The sequence below is a fragment of the Labeo rohita genome, chromosome 22 (assembly GCF_022985175.1).
Source record: "Labeo rohita strain BAU-BD-2019 chromosome 22, IGBB_LRoh.1.0, whole genome shotgun sequence".
NCBI lineage: Eukaryota > Metazoa > Chordata > Actinopteri > Cypriniformes > Cyprinidae > Labeo > Labeo rohita.
Genome location: NC_066890.1, coordinates 36,327,899 through 36,340,160, shown reverse-complemented (window position 1 = coordinate 36,340,160; position 12,262 = coordinate 36,327,899). Strand labels below are relative to the sequence as shown.

Below are 12,262 nucleotides of genomic sequence, written 5' to 3'. Positions count from 1 at the left end.
ATATGAATAATATAATATTAAATGTGTAGATATAGTCAAAATGTTGTAGTAATTTTAATTTTATTTAATATGCATTTTGCTGAATAACTATGCAGAATTTTAAATATAAAATAAAAAGTTTAATTTTTTTTAATATTTGATTTAAAATGTATAATGCATGTATTCTATCTCATTTTTTTATTAAACATTTATTTTAATTTTAATAATTTAATAATGTTTTTTAATAATGTTAATAATGTATCTTTTATATTTTTAAAATATACTTCATATATTTTAACCAATCATCACTTCATGTCAGTACACTGAAATCTGCGTTATGCATTGTGATTTCCAGCTGTGCCTACGGGGCCCCCTGCTGGTGGAGTGGTGATGATGCAGTTGAGCGTTCCTCCCAGCCAGCAGCCAAGAGCCCCGTCCCCACCGCACTGGAAACCCAACCGCTACTACAAACCCAGCGACCTGCCGCCACAGGACGCCACACAGGTACAAACGCCTGCATCACGTCCCATGAGACCTCATTCTCACATGACGTGACGTTCGTAACCCATTTCTCTCCCGCTTTCTAGAATAATCCACAGCAGCTGCTAAGCCCCTCCCCCTCTCCGGCTCAATCGCCTGCTCCCGCCCATCTGGCCAATATGAAGGGTCCTCGTCCTGGCCACGCCCCGTTTTCCATCATGCCTCAGTTGTCCCGCCCGTACGCTCCAGGCCAAGGTGAGCCCATCGGAGTCTATCTAAATTTTGGTACATTTGGGTATTTTTTTTTTTGCATATTTCTGGTAGTTTTGTTACAATTTTGTCCATCTTGTACAGTATATTTTGGTATATTTGTGGTATACTTAAGGTGTCTTGCATATTTTTGTAATTTAATTAGGTATATATTTGGTATATTTCTGGTATTTTTATTATGTTTGAGTACATCCTGCTTTTTTTTGGGTATATATTTGGTATATCTTGTAGATTTTTGGAATATATTTGGTATATTTTTGTATATATTATTTTTTTTGTAAAGTTTTTTGTACACTCTGCGTATATTTATATATTTGGCATATTTTTGCCGTTTTGTTAAGTTTTTGGTAAATCCTGCATTTTTTTATATATATATATATATATGTGTATGGTATATTTTTAGGTTTTACATCCTGCATATTTTTGTTATATATTTGCATATTTGATATATTGTCATAATTCTGGTATATTTTGTGTGTTTCTGTTATATTTTTATTTTTTTGGTACATCTTGCATATTTTTTTTATTTTTTATTTTTTTGTATTTTGTCAAGTTTTTGGTAAAATACAAAATTGTTTTTTATTTTTTGGTATTTTAGTTTTGGTACATGCATATTTTTGGTATTTTTGTCAAGTTTTTGGTAAACGCTGTGTATTTTTATATATTTGATATATTTTCAGTTTTCAATATATATTTATTATTATTATTATTATTCTTTTGAATATATTTTCATTTACATATATATATATATATATATATATATATATATATATATATTGTGTATTTTTTTTATCTGGTATATTTTGGTGTTTTTGGTATTTTTGTTACATTTTTAGTACATCCTGCATATTTTTGTTATATATATGGTATCTTTTCAGGGTTTTTTTTTTTATTTTTTTAATTTGTGGTACATTCTGCATATTTTTGGTATTTGTGTATTTCGTATATTTTTGGCATTTTAAGTTTTTGGTGCATTCTGCATTTTATTTATATATATATATATATATATACATACATACATACATACACACACATACACACACACATATATATATATATATATATACACCCTGTGTATTTTTATATATTTGGTATTTTTTCATTATATTTGTTTGTATTTTTGTTACGTTTTTAGTAAATCCTGCATATTTTTGTTATATATTTGGTATATTTTCAGGGTTTTTTTGTATTTTTTAAGTTTTTGGTACATCCTGCATATTTTTGTTAAATATTTAATATATTTTCAGTATTTTTTTTGTTGTTGTTGTTGTTGAGTTTTTGGTACATCCTGCATATTTTTGGTAAATATTTGGTATATTTTCGTGTTTTTGTTTTTGTTTTGTTTTTTTGTTTGTTTTTGGTACATTCTGCATATTTTTGGCAGATTTTTTATATATTTTTTATTTTTGGTATTTTTTTTTTTTTTTAAAACACCCTGCATATATTTATTTTATATATTTAGTATATTTTTGTCATTTTAAGTTTTCGGTGCATTCTGCATTTTTTTTTTTAAATATATATATTTTTGTATATTCTTTAGTTTTTTGGTACATCCTGCATATTTTTGTTATACATTTATGTATATTTTTGTATATAATTTTTTTTTTTTTTTTTTAAGATATGTATATTTTGGTATTTTTTGTAATTTTGCTAAGTTTTTGGTACCTCCTGCCTGTTTATTTGATATATTGTCATAATTCATATTTTTGGTACGTTTCTGCTTTTTAAAATTTTAGTTCTATTTTGGTATCTATTGTATATTTTTGGTATAGTTTAGATAGATAACATTGGTGTTGGTGTGTCCACAGGTGATGGCAGGTATCCTCCTCTGATTGGGCAGCCCCTCCAGTATAACCCCCCCATCAGACCCCCACTAATGCACGGCTCTCATGTGGTCAACCACCACCATCATCATCATCTTCATCACCACCAGGTTGAACACACACACACACGCTGCTCTCACACTCAAGATCAGGTGATCTAATGACATTAATGCACATCTAGCATCATCTTCATCACCATCGTCATGTTAAACACGGGACTTTCTCGTTCTGCACGCACGTCGGCTCACAGCTCTGTTGTCCTGTCTCAGGGTCCTGTGGGTGTCCGGCACGGCATGCGCAGTCGAAGACCCGCAAAGAAATCACTGTCTACTGACATGAGTACAGGAGAAACGGGTATGAAAATATCATTTATGAACGTAGAGTTAAATAAAGATTCAGTTTGATCTTCAACTTCAACTTGATTCTTAAAAGACACTTTTACAACAATTTGAAATATTTATTAGTCTGTTTTTTAAAATGTTTTCACTTTGAGTACATTCCCAAAGTGATTTCATCAGAAACATCTGAAACATGAACACACTGGGTGAAATATTGAATGTTTCAAACATAAGAGCATCTTTGATTTAAACATGTACACTACCAGTCAAAAGTTTTTGAACAGTACATTTTTAATGTTTTTAGTGAAGTCTCTTCTGCCCACCAAGCCTGCATTTATTTGATCCAAAATACAGCAAAAGCAGCAATAATGTGAAATATTTTTATTATTTAAAAGAACTGCTTTCTATTTGAATATATTTAGAAAATGTAATTTATTTCTGTGATTAAAGATACATTTTCAGCATCATTACTTCAGTGTCACACGATCCTTCGGAAATCATTCTAATATGCTGATTTGCTGTTTAACAAACTTTTTTTTATTATTATTATCAATATTTAAAACAGTTTAGTACTTTTTTTTAGGATTCTTTGAATAGAAAGATCCAAAGATCAGCATTTATCTAAAATAAAAAGCTTTTGTAACATTAAATACTACACCATTCAAAAGCTTGGAGTGAGTGTAATATTTTATTAAAAAAAAAAATGATATAAATTAATACTTTTATTTAGCAGTGATGCTTTAAATTGATTAAAAGTGATGATAAATACATTTATAATGTTACAAAAGACTTCTATTTCAGGTAAATGCTGTTCTTCTGAACACTGTTCATCACGAAACCTGAAAAAAATCTGTTTTCAACATAAAAATAATAATGAAAAATGTTTTTTGAGCAGCAAATCAGAATATTAGAATGATTTCTGAAGGATCATGTGACTGGAGTAATGATGCTAAAATTGATTGAAATCACAGGAATAAATACATTTTAAAATATATTCACATAGAAAACAGTTATTTTAAATAGTACAAATATTTCTAAATTTTACAGCTGTTGCTGTACTTTGGATCAAATAAATGCAGACTTGTGAGCAGAAGAGACTTCTTTAAAAGAAAAAAAAAATAACATGAAAAATCTTACTGTTCAAATACTTTTGACTAGTAGTTGTATGGTTGTTTTATTGCCTTTATATAATTAAAAAAAATACATATTCTTCATTGTCATTCTTCATTCAAGTATACTGAAAAAATCACTTTTCTGTAAATCCATATATAACTAAAATTGTTTTTAGAGTGCTTCTATAGATTAAAAGTTTATTAACATTTTGCCTACTGTTTTTAAGTTGAAAATTTACATTTTAATATTTTAATGTTATGCTTTATTATATTTTAGAAAATATTATATTTTATATAATTTTTATGTTTTCTTTTACTCTAATAGTATATTATACATTATAACTAAGTGAAGTATATGCAGTTAAAACAGTATTAATTTTTTTATTTTATTTAAACAGAATTAATTTATTTAATTTTTTTGTGTACACTTATGAGTATATACAGGAAAAAAAAAATATATATATATATATATATTTTATATATATTTATAAATATATATTAATTATATATTTAAAATATTTTGTATACAATACTAGTACTAAAATTGGCATTAAAACGTAATCTATTACAACTAATTAAATTAAAACTGGTAATACAATTTACTTTTAAATAATGGATTTTCTAATAGTAATAATACAAAGCAATTAAAAAAACAATGAACATTTTTTTAGTTCATTTCAAAAAAAAAAATTGCATGCATCACTGACTTTTGTTAAACGCAATCAGTTTTTCACTCACGTTTTTTTTTTTTTTTGTGCGTCCAGACACCGGCCGTGTTTTTGAGGTGACGGACCTTCCGGCTGGCATCAGTCGAGTGGAAGCGGACTCTTTACTGGCAGAACTGAGCAAAGTCGGCGCTCTCATAAAATGGCTGCCCAAACCTCCGTCCCCCAGCCAATCAGAGGGAGCGGACGTTACGAACTCTGAGCCTCCCAAAGCGTCCCCTCACGACCTGGCGTCCACGTACACCATCCTGGCCTTGTTCCCGACGAAATACGTGGCGCAGAGCGCGCTCCAAAAAACTCAACAGCTCCATCACCAAATTCAAACTGAGAACTAGCAAGGAACACAACGAACAGCACACGCTCGCCAGATCCAGCTCTCAGTGAGGCCACGCCCCTTCCTGTCTCTCCACCAATCACCGCCATTGCCTCAGGCTCACTTCCTGCCATTTCAGTCACACCTTCCTGGTTTTGTTTCTGTTTAGTTTTGTTTGTTTTTGCACCACTACGGCTTGATCAAAACGGGTTTGTTACTTTTGAATGGGGTTTTCACGCTAGTTTGTTTTAAAAAACGAAATTCTGATGTTGTAGTTAAATTGTTCTTTCACGGTTTCAGACGAATTAGCTAACTTTGTTATTTAAGCGAAACCAAAACGAATTCATGTTTGGCTTGTTCTCCTGTTCATTTTGAATAGATCAGGATCGCAAAACTGAAACCGGAGCATGTTGTTTGGGGTTTTTTAGCGCAAACGTCACATCATTTTTTTTTTTCTCAAACCAACGGAAATAACCAAACATACTACAACTGACCCATGAACATGAAGACGGGACACAAGGGAACACTTTTCGACCTGTGCCTTTGAGCAGGGACGCACTGTTTACGCCGAACAACGACGAAGCCAGAAAAACAACGTCCAAAAATGTGTAATTTATACTGTAGCCGAATCCAAATAAGCAAGTGTTTTTTTGTTTTTGTTTTGTTTTTTCCTTCCGGTTTTTGGCTCTCCAGTATGTGGACTGAATGTTTTTGAATTTTTAACTTAATTTAAACGTTGATGAAAACGGCGCAGTGGCCAAACGGAAGGTTTTATCGCTTTCTTTCTCATTTCCTGTCTTTGGGATGATGGACAACAGTCCATTTATGGGTTTTTAGGATTCTTATCTCATTAAAAGTCACTGGAATAAAAGTTTGCACTCTCTCTCACGTCTTTTTCCCCTTTTCTCTCTCTTGCGTTTATTTTTTCCTCCCCCCTTATTTTATTTTCGTTGCGAGATGTGTGGACTATGAAAGGCTGTAAAATGTTTGCTGGTGCAAGTTGTTTTTATCTCAGTTTGAAACCAATAAATGTTTACACATAACGGTTTTTCACCTCTTCAACATTATTGACTATAAACATCAAAATTAATAAAATATGTATTGCAAATATATATTTGATAATTATATTATTATATATAATTATGTTATTATAATTGGAGATATATATATACATATATACACACACACACACACATTTTTATTTCAAATATATATTTCATATAATATAAAAAAAAAAATATATATATATATATATATATATATGGACAGATATATATCGATATAATTTTAAATATTTATTTTCTATTTTAATTTCGTGCATCTTTTATATTTAAAACTAAAAATCTTTTATTTATATATTTTTTTAACATTATTTTTACTTCTTTTTTTTTTTATTTTAACTACATTTTTTTATTTAAAACTTTTTTTTTTTTTTTTTTTTTTAGTAACCGTCATGAAACCAATGTTAAATCAGTGTGTTATTATGGTATAAGGTTTATTTTAGCTATGCAACTATAAATCCCATGTCAAAACTGAACGTTTTTGTTCTATTATGTTCCCTGTGATGTCCCACTAATTTTTCGGTTTGGAAGTAAGCTGTTTTCCGTAAATATGTGAGATCTACGGTTCATCAGCTGTGGTAGGAAAATAACGAGAATAATAAGAAAGCGCAATAAACAGTAAAACTGTTTGTGCTACATCCCAGTGTGTTTATAATGAAGACAATACATCAAAGTAATATGGTAAGAAACACCAATTTGCAATATCTAGCAGCAAAACAAGCTGTTTGTACAGCCAAAAATAGCTGGATGTGAATGAGACTGGAAGCCAGACACATCCTTGTTGAAAAAACTGGTCCTTTGCTGGTTTATGGTCCTTGACCAGCAACATGACCAGCTTAAACCAGCATCAAAACATACTTACCAGCATATGCTGTTTTTTTCACCAGGGATTTAATTTACAAATGGCCGCCCCAGCTCTTACGGGCAAAATAAGGTGGATAAATAAAATGAAATAAGTGAGAATAGTTGTAATTGCACACCTCTGAGATTCATCTATGTTGAAAAGATGTCTGTTTTGATCCATTAGGTCCACAATGCATCACTGATAGTGATGTTTCCATTTTAGATCCACACAAAAAGTGTTTTGTACTTTTAGCATTGTTTTTTTTTTTTTTTTTTTTTTTTGCAGGTTATCAACTCATGATGAACAACAGGAATTTAGCCTGGTAAGTAACAAAAACAGAGGCTTTGCACTTACGTCACGATTTGGTCAGTTACCCGGATGTAAACAACAGCATTAATTGCACTACTGAATATGCTAATTTATGCTGTCTAAACCACGGCAAAAACATGTGGAAGCTGCTAAATCTTAAAGAGAAGGACTTAGTAAGCAGGAAAAGGAGCAATACTTTGACTAACTAAAGTTAAAAGGTGGTAAAGATAGGTACGAGCAGTATTAATTAAGATATCAGCCTAATGTTCCACATACCTGACCGGAAATAAGAACAAACGCGAATGTTGTCAAGATTCTTGTTCTGGAAATCCTGGTTCAGTTTGGCTAACCACAAACACCTTTTGTTCCTCAGAGTTTTTTGCACTGTTCTCCTTGATTTGTTATAACTTTTGGCAGTCTATAGTACTCCAGATGTTTTTCCCGGTCAGACCGATTAGTACAAGCCCAATTCATGACAATAACTGACCATTTTCAGCAGCAATAATCAGCAAAGTATTTGAGTTTTGTTCGGGTCGGTGGTATTGTTTACATTCTGTGCCGCAAATATAGCCGTTTGATGACGCGTCATGAAAACACTTTATACACTGTAAAATCCAATAGTTTACCTTACTTAGATATAATTAGTTATCTTTACTTAGTTGCTATACTTACTAGGTTTTATTAAGTTACAGCTACTTTCAAGCGAGTAAAACAATTTACTTACTACTTTGAGTGACGCTTACTTAAAATATTCAAGTAGCCACAAAGGAACCAATGACATTAATAAACCAGTGAGAGGCAGCAGTGCACTAATATGTTGTTAATTTGCAAAATAACAACAAAAGAAGAAGAAAAGCAATTTTTTTGAGGTGGCAATTGTTAATCTGCAGTTATTTTTCACTAGTTACATTCACTCATTTCCCAAAGTCATCTTGAATATTTGAGAGAACATCACATAAGCTGACTTCATAAATTGATGTTGATTTTCGTAAAATGTTGTTGGTGTCTTATTTTATTTATTTATTTATTTATTTTTTTATTTATTTATTTATTTTTTTTTACCTACCATTATAGTGATTAATGTTCCGTTTGGTTGGGCACTTGGAACTTTGTTCTTCTTATTATGATTTTTTTCCTATTGATGCAGCAATGCAACATGAAGTCACAGTTTTTGATTTCAAGAGAAGAAAAGCAATAAGTAGGTTGCTTTTAGAAAGTATGTTTTAATTAGCTAAATCTTTTAATTCTTTAGCTAATGTATTTTGTATATTTATTAACAATGTTCTACAATTTTATTGTTCTTCATATACACCTTGAGAAACTTTATTGTGTTGAGATAGTCTTATATATTTGTGATAATGTGCACAAGTCACAGACTTCAACATTCAGCATGTGAATCACAACAATGGTAACAATTCAATTTTATTTATTTTTATTAATTGTGACAATAACCATTATATTATTTTATTTTCTCTTTTTGTTGTGCTACTACTGACACAAGTCAGTAAATAAAATTAGCAAATAAAAACAACAACAGTAAAACAAAGCAATTGCATAATTTATTCATGCCGCAGTGCACTCTGGGAGTCAGTGAGTAGATATACTAAGTCAAGTGTAAGCCTAAAGTAAATGATTAAGTACCCCCTACAGTTCTTTTTTAGTTACTAGAACTCTTGTGTAAGTAAACGTTACTAACTAAGCATTTGTCACTACAACATACTCTTCCTATTTCACTTTACTTAGTTTTTTTTAAGGCAATCGTTTTGCATGCTTTAAGTAAGCCCAACTAATTAGATTTTACAGTGTATGCATATTTTAAAGCTTCTAAATAATTATAAATTATGAAGCAGTAAAGTATATATTTGGGGCGATTAATGTGTCTCTATGTGATGTAGAGAGTTTTTTTTTTTTTTCAAAATAGAGGTATAAATGAGTGTGATTTTCTGAATGTTGTCAAGGTTTCAGATCTCTTGACCCTCATTCCCAGATTCCGGCTGATCCATGAATCTATGCGTATCCACAAAGACAGCGCTTTTCTTTACGGACGGTCGCAAAACTCCGCGTAGACCTGCTGAGACAGGCCTCGGAGACAGACAGGATGTTCAGTCAAGCCCGGATTACACCGGAGGATCCGCGGAGGTGTTTGTTTACACGCCTGTCTGATATCAAACAAAGCATCATGTGCTTTCATACAGATTCACAGCGGAAGAGCTTGACACAATGTGGGCGGTTTAACGGAACAGAGCATGCAGGTACATACACACACACACATCTGTGTGATGCCTAAACTTTTTATCCAACCGGAATTTGAAGACACATACCGCAGGAAATGCTGACGGGTGTGTTTAAAAGGTCTCTTAGGATTATAAACGTCCAAACAACGTTACCACAGTGAGGACAGCACAGGGTTCAATGATAAATAAAGATGTGAGAGATTATTATAAAAGAGAGAAATCGAGTTTAAAATGCATGTGCCTTTTAGAAATGTCATCTTTGCATTCGTGTTCGTTTCATCCATTGAAATTGTATTAAAATCTACTGTATTTTACCCTAGAAAACATTGTAGGCCTATAATATATAAAATAGTATGTGATCTTAATAAAAAATATTGTTACAATTATTAAAGGAAATGTCAGTGAAATCATTAATATGTCTGATTATATAGTCTATTTATAAACCATATGTGACCCTGAACCACAAAACCAGTCATAAGGGTCAATTTTTCCAAATTGAGATTTCTACAACATCTTATAAATAAGCTTTCTATTGATGTATGGTTTGCTATAATAGATCAATATTTGGCTGAGATACAACTATTTAAAAATCAGGAATCTGAGGGTGCAAAAAAATCAAAATACTGAGAAAATCACCTTTAAAGTTGTCAAATGAAGTTCTTAGCAATGCATATTACTAATCAAAAATTAAGTTTTGATATATTTACAGTAGGAATTTTACAAAATATCTTCATGGAACATGATCTTTACTTAATATCCTAATGATTCTTGGCATAAAACAAAAATCAATCATTTTGATACAATGTATTTTTTGCTAGTTTTGTCCGGGTCAGTGGTTTTGTTTACGTTCTGTGCCGCAAATATAACTGTTTGATGACGCTGGAAACACTACATATGCAAATTTTAAAGCTTCTAAATAATTGTAAATTATGATAAATTATGAAGCGGTAAAGTATATATTTGGGGCGATTAATGTGTCTCTATGTGAGGTAGAGAGATTTTTTTTTTCTCAAAATAATGGTATAAGTCTAAAATAGGTGGAGTACAAATGAGTCTGATTTTCTGAATGTTGTCAAGGGTTTCAGATCTCTTGACCCTCATTCCCAGATTGCTACAAATATACCCCAGCGACTTAAGACTGGTTTTGTGCTCCAGGGTCACATATGTGTATAAATTTAATATTTGTTAATGTTATTTGTTGATATTATTTAACCTGAGAACTCTGAGTTTTTCATCTATCTATATACACTACCAGTCAAAAGTTGTTGATTCTTTTGAAGAATTAAGATTTTAATGTTTTTTTTTTTTTTTTATAGAAGCCTCTTCTGTATACCAAGCCTGCATTAATAAAGTTATAGAGATTCATTATAGAAATTAATACTTTTATTTAGCAAGGATGCTTTAAATTGATCACAAGTGATGATAAAGACCTTTATAATGTTACAAAAGATTTCTATTTCAGATAAATGCTGTTCTTCTGAACTTTGTATTCATCAAAGAAACCTGACAAAATTCTACTCAGCTGTTTTCAACATAATTATTTATTTATTTATTTATTGAGCAGCAAATCAGAATATTATAATGATTTCTGAAGGATCATGTGACTGGAGTAAAGATGCTAAAAATTCAGCTTTGAAATCACAGGAATAAATTGTATTTTAAAATATATTCAAATAGTAAACAGTTCTTTTAAATAGTAAAAATGTTTCAAAATTGTACTGTTTTTGCTGTACCTTGGATCAAATAAATACAGACTTGGTGAGCAAAAGAGACTTCTTTAAAAAAGCATTAAAAATCTTACTGTTCAAAAACTTTTGATAGTGTATGTGTGTTGTTTTGTTTATAACATACATTATTATAATAATGTATTAAACTTTTAATTATTAATTAATTAAAATAATTTAAAAACATAATTAGCTTCAGGTTTACAGTTTTACAATAAAAGGAAAATTAATAATAATTATAATAAAAATAATATGTAAAACCACTAATAAAGTCTATAACAAGTCTATAGTCTATTCACAATTTTTGAGAGTTTAATTCTACCTTTTGCCATCTCTGGACTAACAAAACCATCAGTATAAAACTGACTTTCAATTAATTTTATTCAGAAAACACCTACAGCAAAAAAAAAAGCGTGTATTAAAATTATTTTTAAATAGACTCGAACGGAAAAAAGTGCACACTGTCATTCAACCTAGTAGCATTATCCACCTTATTTTTCAGTGTGGAAGTAAGTTGTTTTCTGGTAATGTGTTAGACATCCGGTTTATAATCCGCCATAGAGAAATAACTAGAAGAGTATCGAAGTGCAGTAAACGGTAAGACAGTTTGCACTACAAACCAGTGTGTTCATAATTAAGATAATAAATTAAAATAATATGGCACCAGTTTGCAATATCTTTTTTTTTTTTTTATTGTTTGCCCACAGAAACAAATAACATTAACAATATCACATCATATATTCATGTTACAGAATGTTCAAAACCCTAAAAGTAAGAAGTAAAAAATAATGGAAAAAAAGCAAAGAAAAAACAAATGATAAAAAAAGGGTCACACCGTTTCAAAGCAGTCCTTAAATAAAGAATTAAAGAGAAAAAAATTAAAGGAAAATAAAAAATTATTATATGTACATCAAGAGAGCTTTTTTATATATTCCCAAAGGGGAGACCACATCAGCCAGAATTCGTCAGATTTTTTATGTTTATCATAAGTGAGCTTTTCAAGTGGCAACCACGTGGCAATCTGTGATATCCACATTTTGAAAGATGGAG

At 30.6% G+C, this 12,262-nt stretch overlaps 1 protein-coding gene across 1 annotated transcript in view; it reads left to right on the top strand.

Annotated features, from left to right (window-relative positions):
- LOC127153333 (R3H domain-containing protein 1) overlaps positions 1 to 6,088 on the top strand; it is a 50,135-nt gene extending 44,047 nt beyond the window's left edge. The window contains 6 exon segments of the mRNA XM_051094364.1: positions 335 to 483; positions 567 to 714; positions 2,538 to 2,662; positions 2,822 to 2,906; positions 4,767 to 5,017; positions 5,019 to 6,088. Of these exon segments, the coding sequence (XP_050950321.1) occupies positions 335 to 483; positions 567 to 714; positions 2,538 to 2,662; positions 2,822 to 2,906; positions 4,767 to 5,017; positions 5,019 to 5,111 (851 nt within the window). The 3' untranslated portion in view covers positions 5,112 to 6,088.
- The last annotated feature ends 6,174 nt before the right edge of the window (positions 6,089 to 12,262 follow it).